The following is a 19447-nucleotide window of genomic DNA, read 5'->3' as shown; positions in this document are numbered from 1 at the left end:
ATCATCCACCAATAGTATGGAAGTAGACGTACACTCAGATCTTGAAGAATCCATACTAGAACTTCATGCAAATGACACTATGAATACTGGGCGCCCCAGCTTCCCAAAAAAAGACCGGAAAAAGTGCTCAAACAAAAAACAGTCTGATGAATCATCCTCAACTAAACCTAAATGAACCATAGTATCTTACAATGGAATTGCAGAGGTTTTCGTTGCAACACTGACGATATTCAATACCTAATTAACCGATATTCTCCAGTTGCCTTCTGTCTACAGGAAACTTACCTGACCTCACAAATTTCTCCTTCGATAAAGAACTATTGCCTTTATCGAAGAGATCGAAATACCGCTAATGCTGCCCATGGTGGTGTAGCAATCCTAGTAAACTCGAAGATCCCAACTAGACATATCCCGCTCCAAACTGAAATAGCTGTTGCTGTTCGCATAACTCTCCATAGTGCAATAACACTTATCTCAATCTACCTACCACCAAACCGTACTTACTCTTTAAAAGATCTTGAAGACCTCTTTATACAGATACCTCCATCTCTCTGTATATTAGGGGACTTTAACGGGCACCACCCATTATGGGGCGCTCCCAAATTGGATAGACGTGGCCGACTAATTGAAAGCTTTTTAGAGACATAAATTTCAGTATACTCAATACTGGTGCACCGACACACGTACAGCTCCCAGCAGGACACACTTCAGCAATAGATCTCTCAATTTGTTCACCAGTACTAGTCGCAACCATAGAGTGGTATGTAATAAATGATCCCATGGGCAGTGACCACTTCCCAATAGTATGCAACTTTCTGATAGCAAAGACTCCTTCAATTCAACCCTGCAGAAAGTGGAAATTTGTTCGAGCAGACTGGGCAAAATTTCAATCATCAATCGACCTTGATGAGGAAAAAATCCGCCTCCAACATATTGATGATGCGACAGATTACATCACGTCGCATCTTCTAAATGTGGCTAAAAACACAATACCACTATCAAATCCCCCAGGCCAAAAGCATCAGAATTATTGGTGGAATGACAAATGCACCACAGCAAAAAATAAAGCCTGGAATTTGTTTCGGCAATTTCCGAGCACAGTCAATCTCATTAACTATAAGAAATTAAGGGCAAAAGCACGCTTCATACAAAAGCAAGCAAAGAATCCTGGACCTGTTTTGCCTCCAGTTTTCACAGAAATACTGATTCCAAAATAATATGGAAAAAAATTAGACAGCTGTCTGGTAAGTTTCCTACCATACCTTCTCCAATCCTCTCTTGGAATGGGAAAGATCTCTCTAATCCAGTAGATATAGCTAATGCTTTGGGCAATACTTTTGCCGAAATCTCAGCAGCAACAGCCTATCCTACCTCATTCCAAAGAATTAAAAACACTGAAGAAAAGCATGCTATTCATTTTCAAACTGCCCGTCTTCTCCCATATAACAAACCTCTGCAATATTCTGAACTTTTACATGTCATTAAAACCGCCCACAATGGTGCTGCTGGGCCAGATGGGATTTATTATGTCAAGCTACAACATCTTGATGACAAAGCTTTGCGCTGCCTCCTGGTCTTTTACAATCGCATATTTTTAGAAAATGTTTTTCCAGCTTCTTGGCATCACTCTACAGTTTTGGCATTCCTGAAACCTGGAAAAGATCCATCCAACCCGAATAGCTATAGACCCATATCTCTCTCAAGCTGCCTCAGCAAAATTCTTGAGAAAATTATCCACAGAAGACTCTTCTGGATCATAGAGTCGGAACAGCTAATGAGCCATAGTCAATATGGCTTTCGTCAAAACAGGTCATGCTTAGATCTTATGGTCAAGGCTGAATTTGCCATCCGGAATGCTTTTGTCAAACATGAACATCTAGTAATGGTTTCAATAGACATAGAGAAGGCTTTTGATACCACCTGGTGGTATGGTATACTTAGTGATCTTTACCTTCTCGAACTACGAGGCAACCTTACTATATTTGTTCAGAACTTCTTACATACTAGATCATTTCAAGTTCGGTACCAACATGCCCTTTCCACAACTTTCATCCAGGAAGAAGGTGTTCCACAGGGATCAGTACTGAGTGCCACTCTTTTTGCTCTGAGAATAGATTCTATCACTAAGCAGCTTCCAAATACAGTTGAGACTTACCTTTATGCAGATGACCTTTCCATCTCCTGTCATTCTCAAAACCTGAGGTCTATTGAAAGACAGCTTCAGATATCACTTAATAAAATTCATCAATGGGTGAGCCTGAACGGCTATCGGCTCTCGCAGCAGAAAACAGTTGCCATCCACTTCTGTAGACAACGCAAACTTCATCCAGATCCTGAACTTCAAATTTCTAACATCTTTGTCCCGGTTACCAGTAACATCAGATTTCTTGGATTAATCCTTGACAACAAGTTAAATTTCCTAGATCATATTAAAAATGTACGGACTTCATGTCTAAAAAAGTTAAACATACTCAGAGCTTTATCTGCCCAAACGTGGGGTGCAGATCGTACCTCGCTTCTTCGTTTATACAGGGCATTAATCAGATCCCGTCTCGATTATGGTGCTCCAATCTATGATTCTGCCAGAAAGAGTGCATTACGCTGGCTTGATCCAATTCAGCACAGTGCTTTGAGAATTGCAATTGGTGCATTCAGAACGTCGCCAGCACATAGTCTCTACATTGATGCTCATGAGCCCCCACTAACTTCGGCGCCTCCGTAGCCAGGTGGGAAGGAGCAGCAGTGCGTAGCACACGCTTCTTGATTAGACCGGGGTTCGAGCCCGTCACCACCAAATACGGAGGATGTGGAAAGATCAGGGAATGACCACCACATATCCCGGAGCAATATGGCTTTAGTTGCTAATGCTCCTAAAAACCAAACAACAACAACAACCCCACTAACTTTACGCAGGAAAACACTGTTACTCAAATATGCTGTCAAGATACAAAGTTGTGCCTCTCATCCCGTTCATTCATACCTTTTCAACCCTCCGTTAGAAATCCTATACAGAAACAAACCTAGCATAGTAATGCCAGCTGGTCTTCGCCTTCTTGAATTGGTGCAAGTTTGGAATATTTCCGTCCATTCCGTACAACAAGTAGCCACTTGTACTCAGCCTCCATGGACGACTCCTCCTCCTCTTCCAACCTGTGACACTTACCTCTGTCAATGGAGAAAGAATACTTTGCAAGCATCAAATGTCAACCAAATTCATGCAGTTCACACTCAAAGATATACTGATTTCTCCCCAATTTATACAGATGGCTCTAAATCTAATTCAAATGTTGGAGCAGCTGCAGTGTTTCCGAATACAACTGTATCAGTTTCCCTTCCATCAGATTTTAGTATATTTTCTGCCGAATTATATGCAATTAAACTAGCTTTAGAAAATCTCTGCTCTGACAGTTCCTTAAAATCAGTTATTTACACTGATTCACTCAGCTCAATCATGTCGTTATATAATTCCTCAGGTAAAGTTCACCCTGTTCTAGATGAAATCAGAAGCTTATTACTGCAAATTAAAGAACGAAACCAACTGGTCACTTTTTGCTGGATTCCAGCCCATTCCGGTATTTTAGGCAATGAACTGGCCGATAAAGCTGCAAAAAATCCAACTACCTTTGATTTAACCAATATCCCTGTTCCAGCATCAGATTATGCACTAACCATTCATGCTGCTTGCCTATCACAATGGACAGCACTGTGGCACTCTCAGACTAATAATAAACTCTTTCAGTTTAAACATGATCTGAAAATTTGACGCTCCAGTATCCGTACATCGAGACAAGAAGAAGTAGTCCTTTCAAGGGCAAGAATAGGACATACCCATCTGATCCACCTTCATTTACTCACAGGAGATGATCACCACAATGTACACATTGTTCTAATAATTTGACTGTAAAACATATTCTTATTGGCTGCCCCTATTATAAACAAGCCAGAACTTCATCCTTGATCTCACTGGCTAAACTTCATAAACCAATAACTCTTGAAAATCTCATTGGTGATAAGGCAAATATTTCTGAATTTTTTGACTTTCTCAGGCAAACTGGGCTTTTCAATTATTTCTGATTTCAGATTTTCTTTTGATTTAGGGAAAACTCATGTTTTAATATTATAAGTGAATAGGCACATTATAGCCTTAGCTGCTTATGTGCCATTAAGCCTCCAGAACAACAACAATAACTAGTTCAGGATATAACGTATCGTATAATTAACTTCCAAATCTCGCTGTCTCAATTCAGAATAAATTAAGGATCCCGACTAGGTCTATAAGCTACTTATACAAAATAATGTAATATAACAATTGGTCAATAAAGTGGCTAAATATGGCTAAAAAACTTCTCGTTCAGCCGAGCTGCAACTTGTAACACGTGGATTTCATACCCTTACCAATACTAAGTAATACCTACAAAATCTCTCTCTAAGTTAAACTTTAAGCTAAGTATTGTAACTAGGAATATAAAACTACTCTAGAAAATAAGTTAATATGCCAATATAAGCTAATAAAACAGAAAAAACTTCTCTATTCCAGGAGCTGTAAAAACTTTGCCTGCACAAGGCTACTCTTGTTCTCGATGTGGATTGAAAAGTCCACATCGAGAACACTATCTAGTTCATAAAATAAGTTTGTCTCTGTGATTTATCTTTAAAAAGTTTAATAACTTTATTAATTATCAAACCAAGTAGAACTCTAACAGTTTATAAAGGCTAACGATTTTTCTTACTTTCTCTGCCCTGTCATCAGATAGCTACTGAAGCTCAATGTAAACCGTGGTCTGTGGAAACATCTTCAGCAAGGAATTATGTTTCGCATGTTATTCCAAAGCCTTCCTCTAATGCTAGTCTGAAGTCACATGGATCTAGTGGTAGTCTTCATTCGCAGGGATCAAACAGTAACAATTATCATGAAAATTGGGATAACACAGGAGGTGGTTATCAGAGGTAAGGTTTATTTTTTTATTATTATTAGCTATTCCTTATTAGAACATCAAAATCTGTATGGATGACATTATAGCTCATATTACTATGACATTTAAGCCTTATGAAAAAGAAACACTAAGCCACATTAATGAATAATGCAAATTAGTGGTGCAGTTAAGGTTGAACTCTGCAAGGTGCAATTCTCCTCCTATGTACAAAGACAAAATTCACCTTCAGAAGTGTGTAGGTGAGTGTTTTGTCTAACATCCCCAAGGAAACATATAGCCACACCCACCAAACAATGAAATTGGTCCTTGAGGTTGTCACAGACATTCACTCAGATATGCCAGAAAAGCTGTACTTGCTATCTGCGTGTCTAAAACGCTGATGGAACTGATATTCGGGTGACACTCAAGTCAAGTGGACCCAATTTCGGTGAAGTCCGGACGGTCTGTGACACCAAATCCTCTTCTTACACTTTCATGATGGTGGGACTGTTAGTAATCCTGGGTACAACCCCCATGCGCAAGCACACTGTAACCAATGTACGCAGGGGTCAAGATGTGGCACCCACACCACATGGAGGAATGCTGGCTCCTCCGTGTTATCAGGCAATACTAGGTGGTAGATGACCCTCATCAACCGGTGCAATACCACCACTTTGCTTATTGGAGGTTTGAAGTGGTGGAATGCATGTTTAGTCTCCAGAGCTAAGTTCCAGTCAACCCTTCCCCATCTCTTCTATCATGCAGTATGACTGATGACTTTTGAGGTTATGATGAACATTGTGGTGAGATCCAATCTTCCTTACATTTCGAAGGTACAGCTCTAAAGCTATTGTCCGCAACTTTTGCCCATCTCTGCTCCCACCTCTGTCAAAACCAGATGGTTCTGTTGTCACTTCAGCCAAGGATAAAGCTGACCTGCTAGCATCCCATTTTTCTTCCAAACTCATATATTAATGATCTTGGTAAAACCCTTCCCACCATTCCCAACACACTCCATTCAATGTCTCCTGTGGTCTTCTGTCAAAAGGATGTCATAAGGATTTTGACGAATCTTGATGCTCCAGATCCTGATGGTATTTCTCCACTTGTTCTCAAAACCTGTGCTCTTGAACTTACTCCTGTTCTTTGCCACCTTTTTTCACTTTCTTATTCCAATGGTGTTTTTCCTTCTGCTTGGAAATTTGCTCATATCCAGCCAGTTCCTAAAAAGGGTGACAAATCCCTCCCATCCGATTATCGTCCCATTGCAATTACTTCTACTCTTTCTAAAGTAATGGAGAAATCAATTAACAGCCAACTCTTAAACTACCTAGAAACCTGCCGTCTGATCAACGATTGCCAGTATGGATTCCATCAGTGTCGATCCACCGGTGATATTCTGGCTTATGTTACCCATTTAGGATAAATTCAATAGAAAAGTTTTTGGTGAAACACAAATAGTTACTCTTGACATCTCAGTCTTTCGATCATGTTTGGCATAAAGGTCTTCTAAACAAGCTTCCATCTCATGGTTTTTGTCAACTGTTTCTTGTAATTGGTTATCCAGTTTTCTCTCTAATTGTTCACTGAGGGTGATGGTAGATGGCTATTTGGCTTCTGACTTCTCCACTAATGCTGGTGTCCCCCAAGATTCAGTTCTTTACCCCACTCTTTTCCTCTTGTATATTATAATGGCCTTCTTCCATTGACTGGAAATCCTATCCATAGTTATGCCGATGATAGCACATTGCATTCCACTTTCCAGATCGAGAAACGTTTGCTCTGCTCAAACAGCTCAACTTCTCGAATATCCACTACCAGTTCCTTAAATGCTGATCTCCAGATAATTCTCCAGTGGGGCAGAGACAACTTAGTTGATTTCAATCCTTTTAAAACTCAGGCTTGTCTTATATATTGCAGAAAGGATTCTTCTGCTCCTATGCTCATCTTTGGTAATACTCTGATTTCTAGGCAAAATATATCTCTTTTGGGGATTACCTTGACTTCTAATCTCTCTCTTGGCACAAGCACATTACAAATATTGCTTCCTCTGCATCTAAAAAACTTGGTTTTCTCTTTCACTCTTGGCGTTACTTTTCTTCCGTACAGCTGTTCACTTCTATACAAATCGCAAATCCACCCTACCATGGAATATTGTTTCCTCCTCTCTAACAGAGTCTCTCCACTCTCGTGTCTCATAGACGTACTGTTTCTGCTGGATATTTCCATGGGCACTGTTCTTCTGAATTGGCTTCTATAATTCCTGCTCTCTCTTTCAAAATAGTCCAAACACGTGCTGCCAGCAGCCAACATCCATTTACTGTCCAACTTCAAACTCACAGAACCAACTTTTCATCTTCCTCGTTTATTCATTCAACTGCCATTTTCTGGAACAACCTTCCTTCATACGTATTTCCTGAAAATTACAATCTACAGAAGTTCAAGTCCAATGTCAACAAATATCTTCTTTCATCTTCTCAACCTCCAACCCAAGCACGGTACTAAATACTATAGGTTTTAATACCTGTCATGTTTGGGGTTCTGATAAAAAAAAAAAAAAAAAGCTCATTTTTTGGGTGGAAGGATGGCTTTTCTGCTCTCTATTCTTATTTATATTTTAACCCATTAGTGCTGGGCATACTCTTATGGGAATGCTAATTCAAAATGTTATTATTTTGAAACTCGCAATTCCATGAAATATTTCTCTATATTGATTATCTATAAATATTAGGAAATGATTCATATACCGCTGTCAGTGCCAGATGGCTTCAGTACTGATCTTGAAACCTTTGAAAGAGACAGATTTATTTTTCTAGTGACTCATGGAAGTTATCATCAATTTTTTTTTTAATACTTAGTGTTTTTTAATTGTCTTTGTTTTACAATCAAATTTAGAGACACAGTATATGCTGTAAGTATGAACAAAATTTCAATTTTGTTCATACTTACAGCATATACTGTGTCTTACATTTTTTCTAGTTATTTATTTATTTTTTTGGTTATATCTTACCATCCTCAAACAGGGACGTTAGGTGTTACTGTATATAAGTTTTAGTTTTGTTTATAGTGATTCATAAATCAAGCGATAGTGGAACCAAAGGTTTTTTATGGCAAGAAGAACTACACCAGACTTGAGAAAGCTATTGAAGACATTGCAAATGAAGAATCTAATGATGAGGTTTTTGAAATTTTCATATTACCTCCGAATTTGGATGAGTTGACAGATTGTGAAGAGTTTGAAGATATTTTACAGGACCTTAATTCATTTCCAAAAGAAATTCCTGGTTTTGTGGAAATTTCATCTGAAAATACCAATGAAGAAGATGGTGTTCCAGAAGATAACAGTGGTAGTGATTCAATGGTATATCTTGATTTCGAAAAAGCAAAATGGCTGAAGAGACATCTGGAATGTGCACCTTTCGGAACAAATGAACATTGTTTTACAAGTGAGTTAGTTGCTGTGAAAAATGACTTTAAAGATTTTTCCCCACCCAAAATATTCGAAAATATTTTTAGTGATGAAATCGTAGACTATACATGTGAACAAATGATAATATATGCTTGAAAAAAAAACAGTCATTAATTTACTATCACCAGCAAAGAGTTGGGAAGTTTAATTGCAATATTGCTTTTGACAGGATATCACAATCTTCCTCAAGAAAGAATGTATTGGTCGCTGGACGAGGACTTGGGTGTCTTGTGCATTTATAATGCCATGTCAAGAGATCAATATCTATAAATAAAGAGATTTGTACATCTGGCTGATAATAATGAAATTGGAAATTGTCAAGATCAAGTGTACAAAGTTAGGCCAATAATGAATATGCTCATAAAACAATTTTGCCAGTGGGAGTTTTTTCACATGGATCTGTCAATAGACGAGTGAGTGGTGAAGTGTTTTGGACATAATCAATCAAACAATTTATTAAGGGGAAACCAGTGAGGTTTGGTTGCAAAATTTGGATGGTAAGTAGTTCTTGGTATTGCTACACTTTTGACGTCTATTGCAGAAAACCAACTAAAGAACCAAAAATGTGAAGAGTATACCTGTAGGTGCCAGGGTGGTTATTGATTTATTGGAACATGTGCTGGATCCATCAAACCATGTAGTTTTCTTTGACAATTATTTTACAAAGTACTTGTTGATGATATTTTTGAAAAAGAAGAAGAAAATAAAGCTACAGGAACTGTGAGAGACAATAGAGTTCAAGGCTGTCCTATTATGGCATCTAAATAAATGAAAAAAATGGAAAGAGGTACTCATGACTATAGGCTTGATGTCATCAACGGCATATTATGTATAAAATGGAAAAATAACAACATATGTTCTATTCTTACCAATTATGATTTTGTTGAACCATTACAATACGTAACACTTGGTCAAAAACTGCAAAAGCTAAAGTCAATGTACAACCTGCATCATTTGCATTGTAATAGTGGAATGGGTGTCATAGATACCCATGGCCAAAGCATATCTTTGTACGGGATAGCAATAAGAAGCAAGAAATGGTGGTGGATCCTGTTTACATACATGTTAGATACGACCATCACTAATGCATGAAATAAAAATGAATCAGTTAGATTTTCGTCGAAACATCATACGAAGTTATTTGAAAGATGCTGCATCAACAAGAAGCAGTAAGAAATGAAAAGCCAAAGGTTCCATGAAAATTAGTGAAGACCATCACTTTCCAGAAAAACTTGATAGACAGTTAAAATGTTGTGTTTATCATATGAAAGCTAGGAGATCATGTAGGAATTGTCAGAAAACAAAGTGCATTGGAGAAGGCTGCTTCGAAAAATACCACTTATCTGCCTAACATCCCCATTTGAGGATGCCTGTTTTTCTGAAAAAAATAATTTATTTTTTATTTGAAATTTTGGTATTGTTTGTTTCCTTGACTAATAATATTGAGCGAAATGAGCTTTGATAGGTAGTTTTTTCATAAGCGTTAATGGGTAAATTTAATTTCATTTTATTTTAAAATATTCAGATCACACCTAGCCAATATCAACCTTAACCACAGCAGTAATTTGGTGTATTTTGATTTTTTCATGTCTTAAAGATATTATCATGTTGGTCCCTATAGTAAAGTTACTTTGCATTTAATGTTATTTTCCTTTGTGTTCTTTCTTGAAAAATCTTGTACGGTTATTTCTATTTCTACTGTTATATTTGGTCTCTCCCTGTTCTTTCAACCATCTTTAGCATTAGTAGAGGCATATCATGCAAGAAAGCAAGCTTATACAGCTCAGCCAAAAAAAAAAAAAAAAACCTTCCCATTTCACCCATTCATTTGCTCCAAATGTTTGCCTTGAATATATTTAAGCTGTCAACTTCTACAATGACAGATGGAAGTTTGTTCCGGCAATCAACTACACGCTGGCTAAAGACAAATTTCCGCACATCTATTCTACAACTGTCTTTCCTCAATTTCAATTTATGCCCTCTCAGGTGATTATTCTGAGCAAAAGGAAGAATCCCATCAGCATTAAGCTTTCTCAAACCATTCAAGGCCTTATACACCTCAATCAGATCACCTCGCAGGTGCTAGTCATCAGACACTGTAATTTGCAAATTTTAAGCCTTTCTTCGTAAGAACAACTCTTTGTTCCACTCATCAATCTTGTTGCCCTTCTCTGTACTCTTTCCAGCAGGTGTACATCCTTCCTAAAATCAGGCCTCCAGACCTGTATACAGTACTCAAGGTATCTCCTGACCATTGCCTTATACAAGGGGATAATCACCTCCTTATCCTTGCTAGAAACATTCCTGTATATCATTGACAAGACACCATGAGCTTCTCTTGTAGACTGCCTGCACTGCTCGGAAAACTTTATATCTGGTTGCACAATTACCCCCAGGTCCTTTTCATTCTCTATCACACAGTTGATATGTTACTCTGGGGTTAATTGCTACCCATATGTGGTACTTTACATTTGTCAATGTTAAACTTCAGTTGCCACCTATCGGCCCATCTGCTCAGTGTTTCTAGATCCTCTTGCAGTAGTATACTCTCATTAGAGTCATTAAACAACCCTGCCAATCTTCGTATTGTCTGCAAACGTAGACATTAAGCATGATATACCTTCATCAATATCATTAATAAATACAGAAAACAACAATGGACTCAACACTGAACCCTGGGAGACTCCACGAAGAGCAGTGTCCATTGATTCCCACTCAACCATCCCTTTTATCCACAGCAGAATTTTGCCCTTAATGCTATACTGCTCCAATTTGTACAGTAATCTTCCATTTGCAGCAGTATCAAAAGCTTTCCTAAGATCCAAGTATATGATATCAAAATTATTTTTTTGCATCCAGTTTCTTTGTGACCACATCATAGTATCCAATCAAATTGGTCAGACAAGACTTCCCATTAACAAACCCATGCTGTGTCCGAGCTATAACCGAAGTGTTGTCTAGATGATCCTGCAGCACTTCTTTAACCAATGTCTCCATTAATTTTCCTAGAACAGAAGTTAAACTAACAGGTCTGTAATTACTTGTCACCCTTTGTGAATTGGGATCACATTTGCACATCCCTAGTCCATGGGTACCTCCCTTGAGTCCAAGGAAGTTCTCATAATTATGGCTAAGGGTTTGCTTATGTCCTTTGCCGGCTCCTTTAATATAACTGGATAGATCCCATCCACCCCAGGTGCCTTATGTTTATCTTCAACAATTTCCCCTCCACTTTGCTCTCGGTTATTAAAAAATCATTTAACTCACTACCATAGTTTAATACACCTCTGATATTCTTCTCCCTGAATAACTCCTCATGTGTAAATGTAGATGTAAAATACTCATTCAGTTTGTTAGCTAACTGAGCAGGATCATCAACAGTTGAACCATCGATATCAAGTGGACAATCTGATTCATCTCCTTCCTTCTAGAGTTTACATAAGTAAAGAAGTCTTTGCATCCTTTGCCACAGATTTCTCGTAATCTGCCTTTTCCTGCCTAACCTCTTTTTGTGACTACAGACCGGCCTATATCTTCCATAGGCTTCTGTGTCACCTGTTAATTTATATGTATGCCATTCATTTTTCTTCTCTGCCACATGTCTCATTAGTTTATCTGACATCCGATTAGGCCTAAATTTTGAACAATATTTCTTAGTTGGTATGAAAAGCCTAGTAGCTTCCAAGATTAATTCTTTGAATGCTTTCCATTTATAATTTCCAGTTGGTAACATCATCAGTTGGTCCCACTGTATAGACTTTAAAAACTGTCTCAGACCACCGTAGTCACCTTTATGAAAGCAAAAACCCTTCCCTTTACCCCTGATGTTAGTTACCTCTTTGAGTAAATCCCACATCAGCACACTGTGATCACTGCCACCTAGTGGTTCCTTTATCTGCAGATTCTCAATGCACGAAGAATCACTACTGAAAATCAAGAGTATTACTCCCTCTGGTTGCCTCCCGAACATGCTGCTGTAGAAAAAACAATCATCCAATAAATCCACAAAGCCTTGCTACTGTGCAAATGACCAACTCACAAGTCCAGTCAATATCTGGGAAATTAAAATCCCCCATAATAAGACAATCTGATTTACTGGCCCACTCTGTTTTTTTGTACAGCTGTTCATTATACTCATCAGAGTTATTAGGCCTATAGCACACTCCTGGTCTCAATTCTGCTTTCCCAGTGCTTATGTCACACCAAACTGACACAACACTCCACTGTCCACCCATATCGACTGGATGCACTTCCTTAGATTTTGTTTCTTAACTAATAGCATAATCCTTCCTCCCTTCCTATCCTTCCTGTACATATTGTACTTCCCAAATTCCAATTCTGCATTCCTTATTCCTTAAATACTGTCAACCTGAGTATGTTGTGAGAAATCATGTCTCTGCTATCCCAACAATATTTGCCTTTGATGTTTTGACCAGCACCTCAGATTCATCAAATTTATTTACTACACTCCTAGCATTGGTGTGCATGCAAGTATACATGCACATGTTCTTATTCTTAGCTACCTTAACACGCCCATGTATTTACTTGTTCCATAATGACTCCCATCAGGCATCACAAAAAAAAAAAAAAACATACAAAAGAAAGTGCTGTATAGGTGTTGACAAGAATAAAAAGAGTGGAATCATAAAAAGAATTGGATTACATTTTTGATATTATCCATATATCTTAAAATTATGATGCAATTTAAAAAAATGGGCCTTAGAAATGGTAAGAGAGAATGTGGGAAGCTAAATATGTAAATTTAGAAGACAAATTATTTGAATAGTTCTGCCAGCTTATTGTGAAGAGCATTCCTGTATATAGCTTAGGGCTCCCAGCCATCCTTGTTTTTCTAAAGTTCTGTAATTATTAAATTGAAACTTATTTTTTGCTTTCAGATACTATAATATGTCAAAGAAAAGTTATGTTCAAATTAATTATTAACTGTGAACAGCAATTTACAAAAAATTGGTATGATTTATTTTTAATAACTAATCTTTTATTGTAATAACACTATTGAATCAAAGGCAAAGCATCCTTGATTAAATTTAACAGTGCAGGAATCAAATGTAAGAAAGTTGGAACTGTCCCATAAGTTCATTTTCTTTTTTTTTTTTTTTTTTTTTAAATTTTTGTGTATTATATGTAAAATAAATGTATTAATATTGTTGTTTGATTGATTTATTGCATTATTACTGATATGTAAGAAATTTAAGACAAATTTTTAATACATCAATATTATTTTATTTTATATTATTTTTTTTTTCGAGTTGGGTTGTGGGTGTAATGTGGGTCAGGTACAAGTCTAATACAATGGCCTGTGCAGAAGTCTAATCAGAGATTCTAAATTGCCTGAACTGGACTACAACAAAGCAGTTAAAGTAAAAATGGGAATTTAGATCAGTTAAAAATACTAATCTAAAATTCAGCTGTACTAGTTATGCTCAATGACAGTAAACCATACTGTCGTTAATCCCACAAACAGAGAAATTTACCCAGCAAACAGTAGTATTGTGTAATTGCATAAGTGCTTAAACTGTAATGTGTGAGAGAAAAACAATTGCTGACATCAGAGAATTAATGTTAAGACTTTTAATGAACAACTAAAGAGAAGCTCACAAAAAAAAAAAAGTATATTAATTTTTGAAAGTTAATTGTTGGAGTGGGTAAGTACAAGTAAAGAGACAGATCCACAGTATTAGCCCTTCCTGGCCAACTATGCATGATGCAATTTTACAGTGAACTTGGGGGACACATTAGTAACCTTCCCAGATTTTGTCCACCCCAAGATTAACTAGCAGAACTCTGCGCAAAGAGTGGTTAAGAAGAATAAATTTAGGAGAATCACTGCACTGACTACAGTTTTATAAGTTGTGAAACTTCCAGAGTGGGAAATTGCACTTCACACTGTTTCAATCAAAATTAATGTGTGCTCACATGTGAATTTGCTATCAGTGCTGTAAATACTGTCAACCTGAGTATGTTGTGTAAATACTGTCAACCTGAGTATGTTGTGTAAATACTGTCAACCTGAGTATGTTGTGTAAATACTGTCAACCTGAGTATAACAGATCAACTTAAAAGTTGATCTGTTATGGTATGAGAATGGCAAGATGGTGTGATCTACATCTGTTCATTCAGTAGAATGAACAGATTTGGGTTACAGTATCATTTTCCAATATTGATTTTTCCAAAGGTAAGAAACTTTGTTGCAATATTTATTTCCCTTTTTCAGCTATTCAGAAGTACAAAATTCTTACCAAAAAGATTCTTTTTTTTCAAGAAAACAAGAAGAAAACTCCTTACGGCCAGAGTAAGTATTTATTTAATTTTTCTTGTCACTGATAAAAATAATGTCCTGATTATATGAAAATATATATATTCTTTTTAATACAGTATGGGATTATCTGTTTATTGTGCATCTGATTGGTCAAAAGTGTGTATTGAGGTAACTATGGCAATGGAGCATATGTTATTGGCTATGGAGTAAGATATATTTAGACAGGTGGCAGAAGACAGTTCCATTGTGATAGTAATTGAATTTGAGGAGTGATACAGAATTTATTAGAGTAGTAGTTTTTTCTGAGAAGTGCATTTATTTTTTGAACATTAGAAGCTAGAATATATTTAAGCAGAGCTGAAGTGTGGATATTTGCTGATGATATTGAAGAGGCCTTAGTTGGATGGAAGGCTTTAATGCAGAGATTGTTTTTTTAACACATTAAATTCACCTTTGCACACATGAGGCTATATTAGCCAATGAGTTCTTCTGATATTGGAAGAATGTGTGATGCATAGTAAAATTTAAAAAATGTTGCCATAGCATTTACATTTAAAAATCTGAATGCCATGGCAACAAACTTAAAAAAAACCTTGAAGGAATGTGTTAGAGTAGTAAACAATACACAAAAATTTAGTCTGAACTAGTTTGTAGCAGTGTTAGGAAGGTTGTCAGTAAAATGGGTGAGTTTAAACTTTTGGTTTGGACAGCTAATGCTGGCAGATAGGGCTAATGGAAACTTGAAATCTCTTAGAAATAGGGGATGATGGGTTTTACTGTGATGTGTATGATGCATTTAGGTTGGATAAATAGGAAGGGATGGGGAGAGAGTCAAGCTACTTGGGCAAAAGTACCCAGTATCTAGAGCAATTCCTGGATTCAAAACTAATACATGAAACCATTGAGTCTGAAGTAATTGGAGGAAATGAGTCTAGGCATACTATATACCAGAACAATATGATGAGAGCTTTTGTACAAGGTGGAATGGATAATTAAGTGTGTTGTTATGAGGATTTCAATCCGCCTTTTATCATCAAAGTTTCTTGTGACGACAGACTAACTGGTTAAAATAAATTTATTAAAATAAAAATGATATATACATAAGATAAAAGTGTTAAAATACAATAAGATAAAAGAATTAAAATATATATAATAAAAGTGTTAAAATACACAAGGTAGCTTTCGAAGCAAAGTGCCTCTTCATCAGCTGATGAAGAGGCACTTTGCTTCGAAAGCTTCCTTGTATTTTAATGCTTTTATTATATATATTTTAATTCTTTTATCTTATTGTATTTTATTTCTGCAAGAAACTTTGATGATATAATGCAACCTGTCGCGCAAGGCCTGTTTTCTAATAATCAATCTGCCTTTGCTGATTGAAGCATTTCAGAGGGTCAGAACAATGCCTTTGAGTTTTTAATGAATAATAGATTCATCTTCTGGGGGTGTTATTCAGTTAAAAATTATATTATTTATTTTGTTAACTTGTGGGTAATGCAGAACCCACAAGTCAAACAAAAAGTTTCTAAAGAGCCATAAGCCTGAGCTCTGTCACTCTAACAGCAGGGGCAACATTGTTCCCTGGCAGTAAAGACAAAAAAAAAAAAAAAAAAATTCAGTGTGAGTATTTTCTCCAAAAAAACTGTTTCTAACATTTCTTATCTTTTCTTTATAATTATTAGAGTAACAGCATATAAATACAGTAAGTGTCAGTTATAGTGACCACTGGTTATTAGAATCAGCCGCTTTATAGAATCAAATTTCAAAGAACCGATTCAAATCAATAAAATGCACTATACTTTCATCATTTATTAGAATCACATCTTTGGTTATAAGAATCAATTTTGAACTGTGATATTTTTATAAAGCACATTTCTGGAGGTCAAAACCATAAAACAATAAAAACAGTTTGCAGTTTTCAGTTTATTGAGCCTTTTTGTTCGTACAATCTTTTATAAACGGGTAGTTACTACAGCTTTAACAGAAGAAGAAATTTCCCAGTCTGTTACTGAATAATTTTGCCAATGAAAATGAACCTGAATGAATTCCAGTTATAAAATGGCAAACTCGTGACACTATAGCCATCCTGTGGAGAGCGTTGGAAGAAACTGGTGCAAGTGGTCGTGAATATAGACTGTTATACAATATATGAAAAATCTATGAATAGACTTTGTAGTGATAATTTAAAGCAATCTAAAATAAGTGACTATTTAAAATTATAATCATATTATAAAGTGTTATGTTTAATTAATATGTATATTAATTAAACTATGTACTTAAGTATAAATTTATTTTTATATTGCTAACCTGTGGATAATATTCTTCCGATTTTCATGCATCATTTAATCTGTAATAAAGTGTAAATTTGTGATTTATATCTTTATTTTTATAGCCTGTGGATAATATTTGTCGATTTTCACATATTAGAATTGCCGTTTATTTGAATCAAAATTCAATTTGCAAATTTGATTACATAACCAGCACTTACTGTATTTATTTTCATCTATTTCCAAAATGTGCGATTTATCTAAATGTAATGTTTATTTAATTAAAATTTTCTAAATTATGTCTTTACAATGTAGCATAGTGTATTTATTTTACAAATGGTTCATTCCTATATTATCAGCAATGTCCTTCAGATCTTTCATATTGAATAAAAGTTATATAACTGTTTGAGAAATAGCAAAAGGACAAGTCTAAGTACAACATGAATGTAACATCAACCATTGAGATTACTTTGATCAAGAACCCTTAGCTTAGCTAGATAAAGTGGTTTTTGATCAGCTGAATTCATATTGAATTTGGCTGTCATAAGAGATAGCATCCCACATGATTAATTGGTGTTCAGATTGTATGTCTTAGTTGAATACAGGACAAGACCTCTTTTGCCAGGGCATTCCCCCCCCCCACAGATCTTTCTGTCATTGTTCCTCAAACAAAGGATCCTTAAGTCATTATCAGAGACAATCCATTGCCAACCTTTCTAGCTGTATCTATGCACCACCAAATTTACTGTGCATGATGAGATGTGGGGAAAGGAAGGCATTGTAATGCATAATGTGAATATGTTCTTTCCTCTCCTGGTCTACTTGTGCCCCTTGATACGGTGCATTATAGCCTTAGTTGCTAATGCACCAATAAAATCCAAACCAAACCAAGCCCTTTGATACTGCATATAATCTGATTTAACAATATCTATCCATATGCTCTGATGTTTGTCTTGTAGCACTAGAATCTGGACTTATAGCCCTGGGTGTGTTCTGGTATTGACTGCTGCCAGCATCAGCCAAGTTGTCCTAGGATCTCTCATCCAAAATAAGACAGCAGTTTGTTGTTGAGTGAACCATTCAACTTTATTCTGACTGTGTAACTCCCTTTGTACTCATCCAATTTAAGATGTCCATACACGTGAGAATCTTAAGTCTTTCTAACAGACTGATTCACAAATATTCAGCCTTTTGCTACTAATAGTAGTATGTATCACACTAATAACTCCAATGACTCTGTATCCATCCTGCTTTGATTTTCGATTCCAATTTATAGCCTCCTATGATTTGCACATATATCATTATTATGTGCTGATATGAAAATTTTCAGATTTTTCCATTAATTTTTCTGACACATTTGCGTAAATTGGTTAAACATAAATTTTGCTGTTAGTACACATTTGCATCTTTAGGAAATTTAAAGTGACATTTTATTGATCTTGCATTGGGACATAATTTAACAAAATGTGGGGTTTTTTGTACTAGAAAGATTTTCACTTACTGAATTTATTTTTCTTGATATTATTTCAGTAATATTCCCCCAAGCCAAGGAGGTCGTTACTCAGGCTTTGGATATACAGTTGCTCCACCACCACGTAGTCAATCTCAAGAACTTCTAGATGGTGCTTGGTCTTCACTTTCTTCTGTAAGTATTGCTAATTTTAATTCCTAAGAATTACATAATGCTTGCATTTAGTTGGCATGTGGATTAACAGAAATATAACAAGACATTTAATAATAACAGGAACATACTTATGCTTTATATATGGAATGATAAATCCAGAGAACAAAAAAAGGGGGGGGGGTATTTTGAGTCATTTTTGTACAGTTTACCATATAGTGTGATTGGACCCTGCCTTTTTTTAGATGTACTAATTCAGTGGTTCTCAAACTACTGACATCTACAGACCCTTTCAAAAATCACAAAGTTTACAGACCCCCTTCAAAAATCAAAAAATGTTTGCGGACCCATATATATGCATATGATTCTCTGTGTGTGTTTGTATATGTATGAACACTGGGTTTTCTGAAAAAGGAAAATTCAAAGTATTATGTTTAAAACAACTCAACTTTATTCTTATTTTTACATAAATATATAATAATAGCTTTATTTATCATCAATTTGCTAAACGTAGAACAAATAACTTGAACAGTTCCAGAGAGTCCATTTTGCAGACCCCCCCCCCCCCGGAACTGGTCTGTGGACCCCAGTTTCGGAAACTGTAATAGTTCATAGGGATAATTGTTGCCTGTTTACAATGCTATATAGACCAATACCACGTGCTGTGCACTGGTGCACATAAACACTATCGCAGGAGTTCTGATGACTAGGGCTTGGTCACATCGTAGTAAAAGAGAATAAGAATGAGAGGTGAATAAAATGCAGGAGGCCTTGCATGTAATTTCCCAGATTGAATAAGTATGAAATTATTGTTAGCATTAGTACTGCATTCAGTGAATGCCTAAGACTTCTAGAGTGGCTGGCACCTTGGAACATTGGAGATAATAGCCATAATAT

At 36.2% G+C, this 19447-nt stretch overlaps 1 protein-coding gene across 5 annotated transcripts in view; it reads left to right on the top strand.

Annotated features, from left to right (window-relative positions):
* The window catches only part of ArfGAP1 (ADP-ribosylation factor GTPase-activating protein 1), a 169964-nt gene that overhangs the window by 29396 nt on the left and 121121 nt on the right, over positions 1-19447 (top strand). For 4 of the 5 annotated variants that reach the window (XM_090371223.1, XM_090371219.1, XM_090371220.1 and 1 more), the window contains 3 exons: positions 4751-4947; positions 14618-14695; positions 18460-18574. In XM_090371223.1, the coding sequence (XP_090227349.1) occupies positions 4751-4947; positions 14618-14695; positions 18460-18574 (390 nt within the window). The remainder of the gene's footprint in view (positions 1-4750; positions 4948-14617; positions 14696-18459; positions 18575-19447) is intronic. The other variant, XM_090371222.1, reaches the window with a different exon arrangement.

This window comes from Mastigoproctus giganteus, chromosome 4, assembly GCF_048544385.1.
Source record: "Mastigoproctus giganteus isolate SK-2022 chromosome 4, ASM4854438v1, whole genome shotgun sequence".
In the NCBI taxonomy this organism is placed as follows: domain Eukaryota; kingdom Metazoa; phylum Arthropoda; class Arachnida; order Uropygi; family Thelyphonidae; genus Mastigoproctus; species Mastigoproctus giganteus.
This window is presented reverse-complemented; position numbering and strand designations above follow the sequence as displayed.